At 43.4% G+C, this 20,077-nt stretch overlaps 1 protein-coding gene across 6 annotated transcripts in view; it reads right to left on the reverse strand.

Annotated features, from left to right (window-relative positions):
• Positions 1–19,278, reverse strand: part of mib1 (MIB E3 ubiquitin protein ligase 1) — a 59,416-nt gene extending 40,138 nt beyond the window's left edge. For all 6 annotated transcript variants that reach the window (XM_018757791.2, XM_018757789.2, XM_018757788.2 and 3 more), the window contains exons 1-10: positions 18,289–19,278; positions 12,806–12,977; positions 9,388–9,517; positions 8,302–8,406; positions 7,397–7,463; positions 6,460–6,664; positions 4,977–5,160; positions 4,655–4,799; positions 4,005–4,138; positions 651–758 (exon numbers count right to left, since the gene is read on the reverse strand). In XM_018757791.2, the coding sequence (XP_018613307.1) occupies positions 651–758; positions 4,005–4,138; positions 4,655–4,799; positions 4,977–5,160; positions 6,460–6,664; positions 7,397–7,463; positions 8,302–8,406; positions 9,388–9,517; positions 12,806–12,977; positions 18,289–18,517 (1,479 nt within the window). In that variant the 5' untranslated portion in view covers positions 18,518–19,278. The remainder of the gene's footprint in view (positions 1–650; positions 759–4,004; positions 4,139–4,654; positions 4,800–4,976; positions 5,161–6,459; positions 6,665–7,396; positions 7,464–8,301; positions 8,407–9,387; positions 9,518–12,805; positions 12,978–18,288) is intronic.
• Positions 19,279–20,077: the final 799 nt, after the last annotated feature.

The following is a 20,077-nucleotide window of genomic DNA, read 5'->3' on the forward strand; positions in this document are numbered from 1 at the left end:
GACAATGCAACCCACTCAGCGCTAAACACGGTGCTATACACAATCTCACCAGATAAGACTGGGTAATGAATCAACTTAACCAGGCATGCCAACAAAAATTAAAATTTTTCATGCAATGCAATGAACTAGTTTACAAAGGAAGAAGTAAAATGTCTAATCAAATGATTGTTACAATTTTCACATTTTCTTTGCCTTAAATAAACAATGATAGTTTCTGCAGAGACTATGGGCAAGTTTTGAAATTATCCAGCAATATAAAACAAGGCAATAAGAACACAAATACCTAGAGGCAAGAAACTACACCCAAAAACAAACACAAAAAAATGGTAATCACATGTTAAAACTCTGCAAGGTCACAAGGCAGCTGTTTTTAACGGCGAGGTCTGTCTGCTGACCAGTCGCTTGCAGCTAGCTAGCTCCCTGTCCAGGCTGCATAGTCCTTCCGTGGCCCTACTCCTTTTAAATATCCCTTATCTTTATTTGAATCAATATTTAACATCATTGTCTCTGTTTCCCTCACAGTGTGAATAATGTATGGCAGACAGAACAAACAGCACATTAGCATAGCGCTCCGTGGCTTTCCTGAAGACAAGGAGTGAGGCCATCTCCTCGGGGAATGAGCGAGATCAGAACCTCACTCTTACACGCACCTCAGCCTCCAGGTCCACATTGTATTTGAGCAGCAGTTTGAGGACGTCCACGTGTCCGTTCTGGCTTGCAGCCTGCATCGCTGTGTGCCCAGCACACTGGCCGTTCACCTGGGAGTGGGAATTGGGTGATGAGAGAGTGCATGCTCCCTGGCAAAAAGGTATTACGCTGCAGCAGTGTTCTATCTCAGGGCCCATGGAGTTTTAATAGAGAAATCTGACTGGAGATAAAGCACCATTGCCTTGCTTTCTATGGTAAGGAAACAACTGACAGTGGAAATATTCCCCAAGCAGCACAATGATTCACACCTGCAAATGATGACTCAAATAAAACCCCGCAGACCCTACAACCCTCAAAGGGCAGGAATGGACACTCAGGACTACATCTGCAGAGCAGTGTGTGCTGAATCTAACAAGCTGTAACGACTTGTTTGTGTAGCGTTACACAGCTTCATATCAGACATCGTAGTCGGTTGTTTCCAGTCTGCGGTGTACTATAAGGAGATGTCTCCCAGTGAGAGTTTGTTTACCCACGAAATGAATCATTCCTTAACCTTTCTTTGGCTCCACATGACATTTTAAACTGTAGTCTTTTTCTCAAGTAGCTACGTTGGTCACGTCCCAGAGCACCTTGCTGGGCCAGAGATGTGTGCAGCAAAGGTCAGCGTGTATTAGCAGTGCACACACAGGCCTGTGAATGCAGGAAGGCGGGGGGCACAGAAGCGTGATCAACTGCTTTTGAAAGCCATCGTTTTTGACATCTAAACAAAGTCTCAAACCCTTTGGCAGGACTCATGGCATGCCTTCGTTGTACTGATGTTTACAAACGCATTGCTGCTCCCATGACACAAACACCCAACAAAGTCAGGCGGGGTCACAACAGACTACTTTTATATTTGTTTACATTATTCTCCAAAGAAACACAAAACTGTCTTTTTGAGAAGCAGTATTAGATGCGGGAAGCAGTGATGCAGTGGGTAGTGTTTGTGCCTCTCAGCTCCAAGACCGATGACTTTTAGCATGTGGCATGTTTCCTCACACAGTAGAAAGACATGCTTCAGATGAACTGGCAACTTTAAATGTCCTTAGTGTATTAGTGAATAAGTGTGTGGCTTGTCTGGACCACCACAGCTCTCCACTGTACAAGAGGTTATAATATAGTATAGTATAAAATATTACAATGAACGAAAGCATTACATATGTAGCCCTCGACTTGCAATAACCAGGACTTACAATTGCAATCCCATCAACATTATTACATATGATTAAATATTAGATATTTTTCAGTTCCGTTCCACCTGTTACACATTGGCTGGCTATACTGCCACAGGGCCCACTTTTCTTATTGACTCAGTCTATCAGCAATTACATTAACAAAAATGTTTCATTTACACAACGTTTCATTTGCGATTTCATTCAAGTTACTTTTTTAACACTGGCTAACAAGCAAAAATTAGTATTCTGGTGGCGCAGAAAAGAAAAAGCAAGAAACCATTGAGAAATAAAAGTGAAAAATTATAACACTATTATATTACTCTTTTAGTATGACATTAACAAAAACATGCAAAATTAGTTGAAAAAAACAGAGTCCTATTACACAACGTAGCACTCATCCATGTTAATTGTTCGTACTTCCTTATGGTTTAATGTAATACAATACAATAATACAGCGTAAAGGGATTTGAGATTTAAGAGAAAGTTATTGGAAAGGAACCCCATTTCAGGTCAAGAGCTACTTGCATACGATATATCTGTTACTACTGCTTCACTGCTTTAGACAAGTTTATCTAAAACAATGAAAATTTTGTCTATAAATAAAGCAGAAATTCAGGTGAGAACTTTGATTGGGAGGGTTAATGCTCGGCTTGGGGCCTTGAACCTGTACCACTAAACTAGAGGCTGATGTCATCACTACCACTCGGCATAAATAAAGCCGGTCATGCTCAAACACATCTGCTACACTCAGAGGAATTTATTCGTTTTGAACAGTGGCACTTTTAGATCTCCTATACAAAAAGGACTCTAAACCGTTATGTGCAATTGTACTCCTGCGTTTACATCTATGTAAAGGGTACATCCACCTGCCCATGTCAGATGGATTGTGGGAGTGTCGCTCCTCCCTCTCTGCTGTGGCGGACATGTGATAAACGTTCCTGCTCCTCTCGGCACAGTCACGCTGAGAGCGTGCTCAGGAGTCTGGTCTTTGTCAACAGGGTGCAGCGTCTCTGACTCCTCGCAACCACTTCATTTCTTAATAAGGTCTTGTTTAAGGGAACATCGGGGAGGGTGAACGAGGAACAGACAACCCCAGTAGGGTTTAGCCGTGGGGGAGATCAGAGAGTAAAAACTCCCCCATAAACATTCAGTGAATGTCCTAACAACCTTGGAAAGAATACCAGACTTCCATAAAATCATTTTCCATCTCCAGTTAAAAATTAAACCATGCCTTTTTACTTGCAGACCTCCGCACTTTTTTTCACAACGCATTTTGTTGGTTTTTCATTTTAAAGATTTCACATCTTCTTATCAAAAGATCCATGAAAATGTAGGGGTTATAGTTCAAATCTCAGCTGTGCTGTCAGAGGGGGCTTCTGCCAAACTCCAGGAGAGAGAACCTGGCACCGTGCCTTCTGTGGGGGTGATAAGGTGTATCCTCCTGCCCCGCCCTACCCGTGTGCCCGATCAATAGCGGCAGACGCTGACTGTGCGTCGTGGAGCTCAATCAGCTGCCGGAGGAGAACATCGTGCACACACAAGCCCCTTGGGGTCTGAAGTCAGGAGTCCTGAGATATTATTTTCTGAACTATATACAAGCTCCTGAAATTTCAGGTTACACTTTCCAACAGTGAGATTCTGATAACAGTTATCAATTCTGTGAGCTGAAGACATGTAACTGGGACTGACTTTTAAGGCGGGGCGACAATGGTTCAGAAGGTAGCACTAGCGAATCAAAGCATTCGAATCTTGTTAGGTCTGTGTGAATTTTGAGTGTTCTCTCGATGTTTGTGTGGATTTCCTTTGGATACTTTGGGTTTCTCCAGCAGTCCAAAGACTTGTTTCAGGGGAACTGTTGAGTCTAAATTGCTCTTAATGTATGAACATGTGAGTGAATCAGTGTGTGTTACTGCCCTGCGATGCACTGATGTTTCATCCAGGGTTTACCCTCCCAACACCAATGCTTCAAAGACAGGCTCTGGATCACCACATTACACTGAACAATTACTGATAACTGACAGAATTTAAGGTATTTAACAGTCTAGCAATGCCATCAAGGTCAGTGAAGTATGTGCACGTGTGGTGAACCTCACTGAACAAGAGAAAGCTCCACCTCATGGTTGCCATAGTGATGAAACTCACATCCACATCAGGTCTCTTCAAGATGTCCTCCACCTTGGCCAGGTCTCCATTGGCAGCTGCCTTGACCAGCTCCTCGTTGATGTCACCCGATTCCTGCGTCTCAAACAGCTTCTTAAGGAGCTGAGACAGGCGCTCTGTGGAGCAACATGAAAGCCTTGCTACTCAACGCACAAAAGAACTACTTCAGCATCTAACAACTTGCATTCAATTCCTAGAGTATAGTGTGAACGAACACTCATACAGCGTTTTTCAAAGACACATGAGGGAACAGGGAGAGAAAACTACTAAGACACTTTTGTACTGGATCTGACACGTCGTAAGGGAAGTACAGTCATGCTCCATTTCTGCTGAAGGAGCTCATTTTGAAAACTGCAATGCAATTTTTATCACAGCTGTATGCCCTTACTGAGGACTGCATATGTACCTGTTTTTCATTATCTATTTACACAAGCAGATATTTACTGAAAGGATTCAGCAGTTTGCACAATACCACCCTGTGGCAGAGTCCCACCACGAAATACTCCGTGGTTATGAGCGTCAACCCAGCTCAGCCCATCTGCATCACACTCCCTTTGCTCTGTTTGATGCATCTGTAAATCCATATGCTATTTGTGGGCACATGAGAGAGACAGAGGTGGATAGGAGCATACCTCCAGAGGCATTGGTGACAGCAGATCCTGCTGGGGCCACTTTAGTGACAGCAGCAGGGTTGTAGGTCCACGAAGTCCCACAGACCTCTACTTTGAGGTCACTGTCTGAGTATATCTGCTGAACACGGCCCACTTTACCTAAGGTCTGTGGCAGAAAAAGATAGATAAGGTACAGTGCCTCTTCCTAATCAAAAATCATTTTCTTATTAAAAGAACCCCCCGGTTCAGTTGCATGAGTATCCACAAGGTGGTGCCAAAGCAGCACCCCTCTGTGCTCAGCATCCCCCATGAAGCACACCCTTCCTATTGGGTCTGGACTCACTGGCAGCATGGCCTCAGCCCACTCGCCGTGTCCCCTCTGCAGCAGCTTGATGCGATCAATATCATAACAGATCTGTACCAGATCGCCAACCATGAACTGGGAGCTGCCTCCCTCAGCCCCAACTGTGGCTTCACCGCTGCGCACCACATTTGCCTTGGTCAGGACTGCCGGGTTGAATGTCCACCTGGTGGGACACAATAGAACAGACTGCATGGGTTACAAGAACAAACACTTGTGGCTAACATACCACAACAGAGCGGGATAAGACAGCATAATTACTATAGAAATTGCCTTGTAATTGGACATGGTTCTAAATCCTTCTCCTGCCGTAGTACTCTTAAACTTGATTTACACTGACTGATGGCATAAAAATGAACATCTCTAAAAAATAAAAAATTGTTGCAAGTGTTTTAGTATTCAAACTTAACAGTGTAGCTGAAAAAAGTGACAGCAAAATGAATGCCAATGAGTCACAACAAGATTTCTGTAGCAGCAGCATAATCATGCTAAATAGGGATGCAAACCAAGGTGGTCTCATTTAGGTACACCAGTTCAGACCGGCCGGCTTTCTGAGAAAGCAAAGAGATGCACGCTAGATCTTCTTGTTCCACTGAGCGCTGCTAAGGCTGATGCAGGTCCACACGATAATGGAATCCTGAAAAGTCCTGCCTCTGTTCCATTGTTCTTCGGGAGATTCTACCAATGAACTGGGCCTCTACTACCATGGACTAATGACTAGAAACGGGGCCCCTGGCAGACCTGTACAAGAGGGGAGTGTCTCAAACAAATATGGCTAAGGCCAGCTGCTGAACAGTCAAAACCTGGTAATATGCTAATTAAGTCTTATTCAAAGGAATGAATCTCAACTGCACCCCTCCTTGCATTAGCACTGCTTCCGCCCACAATATGGCAGGGTTGCACTCATCCTGTGACCTCCCACCAATGGTGAGGACAAAGGGCAGACCAGAAAGTGTGTCTGCTCTGAATAAAAGGCCTGGCTTATTCAAGACAAAAAGAGGGCTTGCATGTGTGTGCGTGTGTTTGACTGTGATGCATGTAGGTTAGACATCCTGAATGGGAACTGTCGGCAACAGAGCTGTTTACTGGAACTGAAGCTAAAAGCATGAAGTCAGCAGTATGTTTTGTATATTGAATGATCATCTGTATTTCCATCTATTCAATCTTTCTTTTTACAGGACGTTATGATCGTTTTCATCCAACTTCTGAGCTGCAGAGGGCAGCACTATGAATGGAAGAGCTGTCCCATTTGTACAACCTTGTAATAAAACTGCATTTGGCTGTGTTCATGCACCAAAACCAATGGCAACAAATTTAAGAAGTATGAGACAATACCCTCATAAAAGACTAGAGAAACAAGATGCTTTAAACACCTTAATGCAAGATTAGGAACAAAAATACTGAAAGCTGCAATCTGTGGGAGAATAAGGAGGATGCCAAGTATCCAGCAGGACTCCAAGCTTACCGGTTCCCACTGGGGTACTGCACCACAATGTCATGGTCTTCATCGATGCCACATACAGTGCCAGTGGTGGTGAGAGTCTCAAACATGCCATCGGTCCATCCACCATGGCCATGCTGCAGTGACTGCACAATCTCCAGGTCCAGGTCAATGTTCACAAGGTCCCCGATCTGCAGTCCGCCTGGGTTCCGGTTTCCATTTTGCTCACCTGAGGCAGATAAAGGAGTGCAAGACTCAATCAAACTGAGATTTTGGGGACAACACAGATCTCCACGTCAGTGCTGAGCACCAGCTGAAGAGAAAAACATCCACTGTAAAATAAAACACACAAGTCAAAATATGAGGTTTGCAGTCAGCAAATGCTGACAACTCTCAATGTCTGACTCACCCTGTACTAGCTATAGAAAGGACTAGAAGCAACACCACCTAAACCATTTAAGTTTATGGCAAATAAATACCTCATATAAGAGTAGGGACAGTTTCACCATTAGAAGTATTACAAGACAAATCCTGAGCAATCCAACATCCAGTCCCCACACAAAACAAATTCATTATGTTTTAAGTGAACTCCTTTGATGCTCCAGAGTAAAGGGTAAAGAAAAATTTAGTTGGATGTTTCTTTGCTACAGTGAAGTAGTGCCTGTGTAGCACTCATGAGCCATTGAGAAAATTGTGAGAGCGAAGCAGGCAGTCAGTGAAAGGAGGAATTCTGTGCCAAAGCACAGCAGTCGCTGAGCAGGAAACACTACAGAGCTTTTCCTACAGCATCCATCCAATGACAGCTCCTAGTTGTAAACCAAGAGCAGCTGCCTGGTGCTGACATCTAGTGGTCAGTTGGCATGGCTGCACCACCACACTGCTCTTGAAAAAGCACATCCTTTGCCCTCATTACTCTTGTTCGTACATTTGTTTTACTTTTCCTCACATTCCTGATACTCACCCAACACAGGGCAGTGGTCCCGGTAAAAAGTACCTCCCTTGGCATCTTGGACACATTTTAAGTCAGACTGGAGGGGGCAGAGACGTAAACACGTGAAAAGAGGCAACCACTTTTTACTAGCCTGGACAGCACTGTCCCCAAAAACAAAACAAAACTCAAAAACTCAATGTTTTTAAGATGCTTACTGGACAGTATCACATGGGGCTTTTTACCTGTCACCTTGTAAGTGTAAGACAGCTTACAGCTCGAGAGATCGCAGGCACCCTTGAGTGTTCTCTCATTTAGGTGTTTGAAATGCCTCCAACACCAAAACTACAATAATACTGAATGGTTCTATGGGTATTCTCTCCAGATCATCCAGACTCATTAAAGGACCCGGTAAATACGGCTGGCTAAAACACTACTGTCCTTGTACTGTTTCACGCTTTAGGGTTTCTTCCACATTCGCTCCCACTGGGTTAATCATTTCATTAATGAAAAGCATGGCCTTGCACACATTATTAGGTTGGGCAATAAATCAGCGTGCAGTGTCCCCTCTTCCCATTGTCTGAAAGTAAGAAGGAGGAACAACACATCTAGCAGCTCTCTAACTGGCTGCAGTTCAAAAAAAGCCAGTGTTCTCCTGACCAATGAGAGCAGGGCTTTTCTGACACATCTCACGTAGAGCCTGTTTGCTATGTTCCACCCTAGCCTGGTCCCCTTCAGTCAAAACCCTCCACTCCCCAATGACCTCTTCTGACAGTATCCTTTATCCTGCTGAGGTGATAGAACAGATGTCCTTTATTATGCATATGCTCTCTCTGCTTCTCCTTCCAGCTGCTCGCACATGCTAGCTGCGCAACGTCAACAAAGGTCCACTTTCATAGGAGGAACAAAAGCCTGCCCTGACCCATCCCCCTCCTCACCATCCCCTCGAAGCCCACTCGGTAGAGGTTCTTGGCCCCATTGTCCCACAGAACGTAGGCTGCGCTGTGGGGGCTGGCAGCGCTCCAGTCTTGAATCTCTGTTACCTGGGGATGGTGGGAGGGGGGTGAGAGACATCAAATGTTACGAGTTTGGTCTTAGGTTTCAACACAGGCCAATAAGACACCTGCACTGATGACAAAGCCTTGAAAACACATTCTTTAACACATTGAAACTGTTTTAACAGATGATTTAATTCACAAGTCACCTTTTTAATAAAGCAGCAGTGTAAGAGTGAGACAGTAACAAATGTGAACAGTTGCTTCTACAGACTGTCTAATAAGAATGTGGAAATTTATTACTTCAGTTGGCCATATACATTGTGTAGGTTACTTAAAGAAGGCACAAAATACATTGTGTGTTTGAAGCTACTGCTACAAAGACAGGGGAGTTTCAAGCATCACGATTCCATTATGTCTTCAGATAAAGACGACGTTAAAAGGGAAATGTTTTACACACAGGCAAACGAATTAAGAGTAAAATACATGGACTGTGCTAGACACGTTAGTAAAGACAAAAAATACAGATTTATTAAAAAAAGACATACATTTATCCTCAAAAGAAAAGCAGCATGTTTAAAGCGACACAGATATAGGTAGCTAAACAGAAGAAGTGTGGATGTTCAGGTGAAGACCAGCTGTTTGAGGATGACCACCTGAGACCCAGCCAATAGTTTTCCTCAATTGTAAAGGACATTTTTATTCCAGAAACATACCTAAAAATCCTTTTTGCTGTGTCTCAGAGTATATGGGTAAGACACAAAGTATCCCTAATCACAGCAACTTCCTTTAAAACTGAACTTGTCTCTTTAGCAGAAGCTCACAGACACTTCTTATTTGGTCAGGTTGTAGGGACAAGGGCTTGGGGTGGCAGAATGCTGCACACTTTGCAACCATTCAAGCATAGGAATACGTCTCATTTTTACAAAATCATACACTGAAGATATGAAGTGGTTACTCCATATAGTACACAATGGTACTCAGTTTCCTCAGTTGAGAAACCCAGGAAATGGACTGCTTATGCATTACCTTGCCCCTTCTGCCATTCCCACCATCCTGATCCTCCCATTGCCAGTCCACACCCCGCACCACGCGACCTCCTGCGAAGATGCCTCGTGCTGTGATTTTCTTGGACTTGCGTCTGGACTCCAGCAGGACTCTGTCAGAAACACATGAAAAGAGAGATTCATGTTTTTAATCAGTCAATAATATGAACCTACTTACTTCTCCGTAAGTATTCTTCCCATAAAGAAAGCAAATATCATAGCTGGAGAACAGGCGCTCAACTAAATCTTCATTTATGAAGCTGCACACAGGGATTCTACTCCATATCCCCAGATATACTTGATGTGTGTTCCAATGACTGTCAGACAGGCAGTAAAAACATAGGTTACATGCTCCTCCTTTCAAGAGAGAGTAAAGGACAGACAGACCTAGAAGGAATCAATGCAAAATTAACTGCTGTCCTGCCAACAGTTAACAGCGAGAGAAACAGATGATTTCCTCCAGCATCACACATTACTTTAAAACAGGCTGAAATGGACCAAGGGCCTTTGTGTAGCAAAGCCATTAGTGACCATTAGACTGCACGGAATGATAAACAAGGGGTCAGATGATGGACAAAGGTGAACTGAGAACAACTGCTTTTAAACAAATTCAGATGGTGACAGTTCTGGCATTCTTGCACATTTACGTATTACAAAGTGCGGAGGCTTAGCATGACAATGTACGTTTATGCCAATCCAAAGATTTACTAAACCTTTTCCAAATAAAATTGTTCATATCAAAGTGCCTTAGTGTGGTTACACTGCAAGGATGGAAGACACTGAATCTGCCATTGACCTGTTTGTTGCAGGTCTTCTTTTGGGGTACAGCTGGAATTGTGCATTCCAAAATACCAAATAGCCCGCTTCTTTTAAATTGGCACTGAAAATCAAAACCAGATCTGAAACAGCACAAAAAGGCTTTTTGACAAAATTCATTGTACATAGGAGGGGTGTCTTGGAAAGACTGTAGCCCAAAGTAGTAAGAGCAGTTCAGCAGGGGCAATATACCTAAACTCACTGAGTTTCAGCAGCACACAAGTGCTGTCAGTGCCAAACTTAAGAACTTTGACAGTGGGACCCCTGTGTGTTCAGCTACAGGACAAGAAGCCAGCAGCCTTATAAGAGTCGGCCGCTAACTTCGACTCTTTCTGCAACCTCATCACTCAAACCCTGAGATTACATCCAGACAGTTCAGCTGTTCCTGCTCTTCCATCATTCTCTGTGATCATGACTGACAAGCGACAGTGAATTCACTACTTTCAGGCCCTGTTAGGCTACTTTAATTTACATAGTCGGACTGGAAACTCTGGATAAGGGCTCTTGTGCCAAACGGACAGATAAATAATGCAACAGCACACACACGGACACCCTGGAGAGTCTGCTGAGTAAATGATTCATGTAATGCGATCATGGTTAGCTGGCTTCCCTCTCAACAACCTCCCATTGTCGAGTTAGTGCCCCCCACCCCACCGAATAAAAGGGGTGGTCTGCAGAAGAGAGACTCCAGCTGGCCTAGCCTCCTACACCCTTACTCATACAGAACACCCCTGCACCTAGATCTCTGGAACACCACAGAGGCAGTACTCATTGGCAGTTCACTGCTGGGGCACCATGAGGGCACACTGGTGTCTGGGGAAGCCATATGCCGTCACAGAAAAATCAACATTCATATCCATCAAATTTATACAACCCGTAACAGTCAGCAGAGGAATTAAATTTCTCTTTGAAGTCCACTCTGCCACTCGAGCCACCCGTACTTCAAATAATGTAGGGTTTACTTAGCCTTGTATTGACAGCCACTTTATTATGCCACAGAACAATCAATTCATATTATTAATCAAAACTTGCTATTAAATACCTTGATGAAACCATATTGATCATTTCATTAAGCATGTTTTCCTGCATTAGCTGACCCATGAATATGGTTCTGAAACCAGAGGGGATGGGAAACACTTGGCTGAAGTCACAGGAAGTAACAGTAAAATACAGTTGTTCAGGAACAATGAACAGCAGTTTCCTTTTTTAGACCCCTACTTCGCCATATCCTACACAAGTCAGGAACACACAGCAACTCAAAGCATGAAATACAAGCAAGACAAAAAGTCCCACGCTAAGAGGAAGGGCCTAGAATATCTGCATGCCACTGTAATCTTAACGGGGATGCTGCTGTTGCACTTTTAATATATCTGCAACATGAACTATCAGGATATGCGTATTCCATCTGGAAGAACCACAGTCACCTGATTCACCAGCATATAGCCCGGTGCCATCATGATCAGACAGGAGCAGGAAGACAAATAAGGTCAGTAGAAACCCTTTCAGACAGTGAAACCCATTTTCCTTCAGAGGGGAGTCTCCGACTCTCCACAGCGGAAGCAGCCTTCCTTATTCAGAAGAACTGTTCTTATCTCACCCATTGTGGCAGAAAAAGGCAAGAGCCAGGGCATGTGGCAGCCTTAGAAGCTAACCTCCTCACAACCTTCCCCCATCAGGTGCCCAACTCCTCCTCCCTGCTTCTACTCTGCTCCACGCAGACACAAACAGGCCTGTTCTCGTCCCTCGCGAATGCAAAACGCCAAGGGGGGAGGAGGGAGGAAGAGTAGGCCGCAGTGGAGCACGCCCAGCTCCTGCCTTCATCTTGTCACGTTTTGTCAGCTCTTGTGTATCAGAGGATGAGCATTTCCCTCAGCCAGGTGCAAGGTTACTGGTCTCCGAGGACTGAAAGAAGGTGAGCCCACCACAGTCCAGGCAGACCTTGACGAACCCCACATCACAAAAGAGGCTGGTGGCAGGTGGGGGGGAGGGAGGTAAGTGGCGTCTGAGACAAAGAAATTGCCAGAAACTCCTATAACAACACTGCAGGAAAGTACTCGGCTCACTACAAAGAGTTACATTCTCTCCCAAGACAAAAAAAGTCTACTTAACATATTAGGGTTTTTTTTAACTGGAGCATTTCAGGTTATTATTGATAATTCCTTCATTTAGCTGACACATTTTTCCAGAGCAACTGATAATGTTGAGTTTGTATACTAAGCTGCTAAGAATTATTTAGCCATTTATAGAGCTGGGTAATTTTATTGTATCAATTTATGTTAAGTACCTTGATCAAGGGTACTATAGCCAGCCCTTCAATCAGAAGACAATGGCTCTAACTACTATGCTACTGTGACCATAGGTTTAAAGTAACTCACTCAAAAACAGTAGTGCAGGGCTTCTTGCGGAGTCTGAACTGCAGCTTTAACCACTGTGCAACCTGATGCTGATGAACCATAAGTCTATAAAATGATTCACCTTAAAATGCAGCAAAGTGGATTTTATAGGTGACCTCAATCCCAATGTACAGGTGTAAACAGACTGACCCAAGTTGGAGTCCAGATTGGTACCATAGGTTATGTGCTTACCTCTCGCTCCCAGGTGTGGTGATGCGGTAAAACCTGTGGCGCAGGTGGTGCTTGTCACCGTGGTAGCAGGTGGTGCACAGGTCATAGTTGGTGCACTCAGCACACTTCCAGCGGATCCCGATGATCGGCTGCTGCCGACAAGTGTCACACATTGTCCCATCATGCTTGATACCTGGAGAGCAATGAGGTGAATGGCTATCACTTCAAGCCATTTCTACCGCATGATATCAACACTGAGAATTCAACTGTCTCCATTTATATAACAACATTACATTAAAAACAAAATCTTTTGATTTTGTATTTGGGGTGACATTCTAATTTTAAACTTCATATTTTAAGAGGTTGGATTTTGCTTCCAGATTCCTTCCATTTACATGGTTTATGGCAACAATCTATCAACCTGTCAATCAAGATTTCTTCTACCAACATCTTTTACACGTTTGTGAACTGTTAGTGCCTTGTGCCTAACAACTTATTGCGTATATTGCCTTACACAGAGGATTTTAAGAATTCTCTCAAAACAGGATTTTTTGAACAGTTCAGCTGAAACTGAATTCCAGCAGAGGATTTCAGAAAACATGATTAAAGAGAGGAAGAAGGTAAACCACACACCACCCTCACTACTCACATCTTTAGCTCACTGATAAACACAAACTAGGCAAAGCAAGCCTGAAAACAGGAAGGTGTGGGTTTCGACTTGTGCTGCATCCACGTTACTGGAATGCGATGATGCAGAAAAAGTACGCGCCAACTTTCAGAAGGACAGACAAGGTAAATATTTACCTGGCAACCTTACACAGACCTCTCCATTTACTTCAAAACAAGAAATGAAGCTTTGACCACAGGGAGCTTCCAGGGAAACATGATTACAAGACTCCACAGGCCAAAATGGTCTGAAATTGTGTCTTTCTGAAAACGTCACCAAGTACACTGACTAAATTCCTTAAAGACAATCTCCACTCTCGTGTCTTGAAGTTTCCCTGCCATTAGAAAAATAGGCCAGAGTGAATAGGGAAAGATAACAATAAAACTCCGATCTTGCCAGAGTTAAGTACCACATTACAACTTTGGAATTAAAAGAATGGCTGCAGAGCACAGAAGTAAGCCGTTAACAGCACAAACCAACTGGGGCCCAGGCCTCTGGGGCACCTGGTACCCTGTAAACATGCTGCAAGGAAATAACCAATCCAGAGCATTACAGTTAAAGATGCTAAGGCAAGAGTCTCTGACCCACATCTGTGATGTGTAGGAGTCTAACAGTGGTGTTATCATGCTAACTCTAAGAGAAGGTTTCAGTATACCAGTCAAAGGCAGAAAACACCATATCCCTGATGATCTCATCACTATTATAGAAACTAATGGCTTCAAACCAAATCTGAACATCTGAGAAGGGGGGGAAAAAAAATGAAGAAGAAAGTCTGGGGGGGGACCAGATGTATATATGAACACATATGTTCTGTTTTGTGGCCTTGGGAACAAAAATACATTCTATGTCTTTACAGGAGAACTCCGGATAAGAAAAACAAAACACCAGACAACAAGGGTCATATTTCATCTGCTCTTTGCTGTTTTGGAAGTAAGGGGTAAAACCTTGGAGAATGCTGGACATTTCATACCTTTCTAAAAAACCAGAAAGTCTATTTATTCATGACAGTACAACTAAATGACGTTGCAACCGAAAAGATACAGGCAGTCTGAACAACACTCACAATGTAGCGTCTAAGACTTGCCCACAAGTGAAGTATGAGCCCTCTTAACATAAAAGGAAAACCTCTGCCTTGGCCCATTCTGTCACCAGATTGTCCATAATTTTTTAGACTTTAGGTTAAAGACCATCAGTAACTTCATCTTTACTGAAGACAAATGTGTGTGACAATGGTTGCTGCTCCACAAGGAAAATTTGACTGAACTAATAACTCAGAGGTGGAGCAACACCAAGCATCTGTTAAATGGCCACACTAAGTAAAACCAACAGCCACCTACAGGCTTTGAAGCAAATCCATGTTGACACAACACTGAAAGATGAACACTTACACCATCCAGATCTGGCATTATTTACTATACAGACGTTCCTTGACTTACAATGGTTCGACTTACGATTTTTTTGACTTTACGATGGTGCGCTAGCAATAGACATTCAGAAGAAATCATATTTCGAATTCTGAATTTTGATTTTTTTTCCCAGGCAAGTGATATGTGGTGTGATACTCTTTCGCAATGCTGGGCAGCAGTAGGGATCCGCATCTCCCAGTCTGCCACGTGGTCACTAGTGTACACAACCGATACTCTACAGTGTTCTGTGTTGTCATTGTTTTTTTGGATACCCCCCATATCGACATTGTGTTTTGTGCATCCATCATGTGTAAGAAACGCCGATCTGTGTCTCCTGTTACTGGCAAGAAGAAGAGGAAGGCAATTATTCTTGAGGAGAAACTCTAATTAGTATGTTTATATCTATTGTATTTATTATATTGTAATATCTTCTGTATTTTACTGTGTTCATTGTTTAGTAATTATTGCACTGCCTTGTGCTGTTTGCACACATGCACTTTAGTCCTGTGTAAGTAGCTTTGTGTTGTTTCATGTAGCACCATGGTCCTGGTGGAATGTTGTATCGTTTCACTGTATACTATACCAGCTGTATATGGTTGAAATGACAATAAAGCCATTTTGACTTTGCCTTTGATGAAGGCGGCAAGCCCATAATGGCCATCAGACGTGAACTTGGACTTTCGTAATCGACAAGCTCAACCATCTTAAAGAATAAGTAGTAAGTGAGGGACTAGCTATATATTCATTTTTTCTAACACCTTTGTCCAAGGCAGTTTATAATGTCAGGATTGTACACTAAGCTACTTACAAAAATGTACAAATTCAAACAGCACCAATTCAGACTGACTACCTTACAAAACCAAAAGTTGGGATTCAAACCCAGCTATTCTCGTACCAGGCAGTGGCTCTAACCACTATGTTAGATGCTACTCTTTTACAGTGTCTTTGCCATAGCTTCAAGAAAAAAAACGGATTACAGAAAAGAACATCGCAGGTGATGCTTGTGTGAATATGTAATGCTTTTTAATCCTGTATGAAGCACTTCGAGTCTGTTTTAGTGATTTCAAACCCAAAACTCCATATCAATTCTGAAGTATTCAGGTTGCAGCTGTCATGTCAAAGAGCAAAAAAAAGTTGTACAGTATTATAAAGATGCATCCCTATTTAAGAAGAGGACAAACATGGTGATTCACTTTTTCCCTGATCTTGTAAATGTGTGATGAACATGTATGTCTTTGTTGTGTTTAAGACTGGAAAGCATATATGCACCTACTTGTGTAATGATGTATGGATGAGTGAACAATTGTAAGTAGTGTATCCACAAGTGTAAGTCACCTTGGTGAATAAGTTGCGAGGGCTGACAACACTACATAGCGTTTATTGGAAGTCACCTTTGGAGAAAAGGGTCTGCTAAATAAATGTAAATTAATGTACTCATTCATACAGTGCTTTTTGACAAATGTACTGTATTGAAGAATCGCATGTCTGCATCCAAGTCTCTCCTTCTGTTGATGTTACGCACTTTTTGTATTGTTCTCTGGGATGTATGCTGCTTTGGAGAAAAGAATCTGCTAAATGAATGAATGTAAATGTGATTCTAACTTCTGGCACAGCTAAACACCTGTTCAGCCCAGCACATAGATATGTAGTTAGTGTTGTGACCTTGCAATTTCAAGGTTGCTGGTTTGAATTTCCCTCCTGCTACTGTATACCTGATCAAAGCACTTAGCCTGAACTTATACAGTAAGAATGCCCTACAGTATAAAAGGTTAAATAATTATTAACTTGATTAACATTGTAAGCACTTTGGAGAAAGGTATCAGCTTAAGAACAACTGCTCTAATTAACTTGTGTACAGTACTAACATAACACAGCCCATGCCAACATTCTTCCATATATTCTATACCTACCAAAAATACTATTGGATTACATGACAATTTAGCTGCAGTGAAACACACAGAGCACTTGCTGGTCGGTAACACTGAGTGACAACAGTAGACGATGAGCTGCCATCCCCAGTTGGCAGGTCAGCTCAGTTATCCTCAGAGGCTCCAGTTCTGTTTAGTGCAGTTGGTTTTTGTATCCTGTGACTTCAATAACCCTCTTTTACAGTGAGTTAATTTTTCTTTAATATTTACTTGAATTTAAAAGCTGAGCATGGCTTCCAAATTAAGCATGAAACAAAAAGTTAACGAATGCAGGAGTGTCTGAACAAGATGAACAAACCTGCACTTTACTGTGTGAGGGTGTGATGCCGAAAGAGCCAAAACACCCATCGACTCTAGTTTACAAAATAATGCATCCAGGTGCATCACAACAAGTGACGTAAACTTAAATGAACAAGCCTATTTGTCCGATATGCTATGAAGAAGTTTCAGTTTTAAGGAATGAGACTACTAATACACATAATGCTACGAAACTGCAACTAAATCTGAGAAATTCCAAAGTCAATTTCATTAAAAAAAAAAAAAAAAAAAAAAAAAAAAAGGGGGGGGGGGGGGTATCCAAACTAAACTTTGGGAACAGTAATGGCTTTTTAAGAGCATGTCCTCACAGTCGGAATCACAGGTCAAAGTGAGGGGTGCAAATAGCGAAACCTATTGCCAAGAAATAGAAGTCATTTTTGGATGACAAAATTGTAAAGAATGTTTTGAGCAAGTTACTATTCTAAGAAAATGGCCAGTGTGCTCAGATATGGTTATTATTGCGACTGGCTATGACTTGTCATACTGATGAGAAAGCCACTAAAATTGAGAACAGGTTTTTTCTTAAAAAAAAAAAAAGTTCCAATATATTATTATTATGGGCTCAATTATTACCCTTACCACTTGTAAAAGTTAGGGTCAACAGTAGAAACTATCCTTGAAGAATAAGGCACAAGACTCAGTAAAGTACACCCTGCATAGGACATGATCAGTCCAGAGGAGCATTATTTTTGAAGTGTGTGGATTTTCAGCATCTGTCCAATATGAAAGAAAAGTTACAAGATTTTTCTCTCTGTTGGACTTACAGAAATTATGTCCAACAATATCCATTGGAATAAATTACTTGATAATATGTCTTGTAAAGGCAGGTAATGTATTTGATATTGAATTATACAATAAAAAAAAAAAACAATATTCTCCTTTAATTTAGACATTCAAGATTCAGTGTGTCAGCGGTTGACAATTACAAGGCCCTAGCCAGATACTTCTGGACATCCCTGGTACACACTCATTTGCATAATTTAATTATTGCCTTCTTACTTCAGAAAAGGAAAAAATACACACTGAACCTGCACAGATGACTGCAAATATCAGAACTACAGCTGAAAAAGCAGAGCTCGCCGTTACTAGAATAACAGGCACGACCGTCGCTGCTCACATTGCCTTCCCGTCCGCGCTGCGTTATAAGTTATAGGGATGACGCGAGTGCTCCGGTTGCCGACCCACCTGTGGGCGCGCTGTCCAACACGCGCACGTCGTACGCGCCCGAGCAGCGGTAGTTCGCCGCCGTGCCGTTGTCCCACACGACCACCACCTCCTCGGGGCTCTCGAAGCTGCGAACGGTGCCCACGTGGCCCTCGCCGCCGTCCTGCTTCCCCCACTTCCAGTCGGGGCCGCGCACCACCCTGGCGCCCACGCCTTCCATCATCACGCGGTTGTTCCTGCCGGTGCTCATTGAAGAGAGCGGCGGGACTGCGTCCACCCAGCGGACCGGGGAGCCGACGCGTCCTCGCGGGGGGGGTCTACTAGTAGCACTAGTTTATCCAGACTCGAAGACCTGCTGCTGCAGGAGGGAGGCACCACAGCCCCCCGGGAAAGGAGGTGAGAGGGGTGGGCAGAACAAAACAGCAATCCGGGCGGGGGAGCCCCCTCTCCCGACTCCCTCCCTCCGCAGTCCCGGGCTGGACGGGGGGAGATAGAATGGTGAAACCGAAGGCCGTGCAGAAAGTGGATGGCGGAGCTCCGGGTTCCAGCTGAGACCACCGACCGTAAGGAGGGGCCCACAGATGTCGGGTGGGGAAACGTTCTAACCCGCAGGGCTGTCTTCTACCTGCTCTGGCTGCTTTTCTGTTCCGCCATCAAACTTTTTCTGTCACCCACCGTTCGCTGAAGCGCCGTGTCCAAGCAGTGGGTCGGAAAACGGCCGTTTCTTCAACGCCGGACTGGTCTGTTCAGTGCGTTCTCGCCTGCCTGGCTTTTCGATCTCCCGTTTTTTTAGATTTCGGCACCGTGTCCCCCCCACGTTTCTTCGAAATGTTTAGTACCCTCAACGGCTATGGATCTTGTTGCTGCTGGTACCGGGACGCCAGACGTTACAAGTCGCTGTCTCCGATTGTGGTTCCCTCTTAAAAACTGGCTCGTCGAGACAAAACTCCAGACGGACGAGTCGCCATTATTGTCAATCACAATCCAAGCAGGAGGCGGAGCAAGAGGCTGCACGAGAGAGGGACGTGTGCGTCCCTCGCGTAACGTGTGGTCGTACAAAACGTTTTGCGTCATCTTACGTATTGTACGCCAGTAGCGTTGTAGTTCCTGGCTATTCGATAGTGAGCTCTCTGAGAAGCAGCATGAGCCATAGGAAGCATATGAAGCACCTGGAGTCTTTTCACGCATCTGTGATTTTGCTGCCCTGCACTCAGTCAAGCTGTAGAACTAAAAGAGTGAAGTTGCATCTTAGTTTTGCTGCAAAGCTTATGCTAAAGTCAACCTTGACTTGGAGAGGAGAAACACAACGGATACCTGACAAATCAGAATTGGAATCAGAATGAGTTTTATTAGCCAGTCACTGTGCTGAAGAACACAAGGAATTTCATGTGGCTCTAGGTGCCTCCAGCATTTACAGACAGACAAACAAACAGACACAGAATTACCCAATAAATAACATATTTAGAGTATACAAACAAGCATATAAATAGTAATACCAATAAAAAAGTAAATAATAAAATTACAAAAAGTGGTTGGATAATGTGGCACTGACAGGAGACCTGTAGGGGAGTGTTAACTGTTCATGAGGGTGATGGCCTAAGGGAAAACACTGTTTACATTTACATTTATTCATTTAGCAGATGCTTTTGTCCAAAGCGACATACATCTCAGCAAAAGTACAATTTATGCTGTTCTTGTATCTGGTCATTCTGGTGGACAGTGCTCTGTAACGCCTCCCAGAGGGGAGAAGTGTGAAAAGTTTGTGCCCAGGGTGTGTGGGATCAGTGACTATTTTGCCCACCTGCTTCCT

Source organism: Scleropages formosus, chromosome 7, assembly GCF_900964775.1.
Source record: "Scleropages formosus chromosome 7, fSclFor1.1, whole genome shotgun sequence".
Lineage (NCBI taxonomy): Eukaryota > Metazoa > Chordata > Actinopteri > Osteoglossiformes > Osteoglossidae > Scleropages > Scleropages formosus.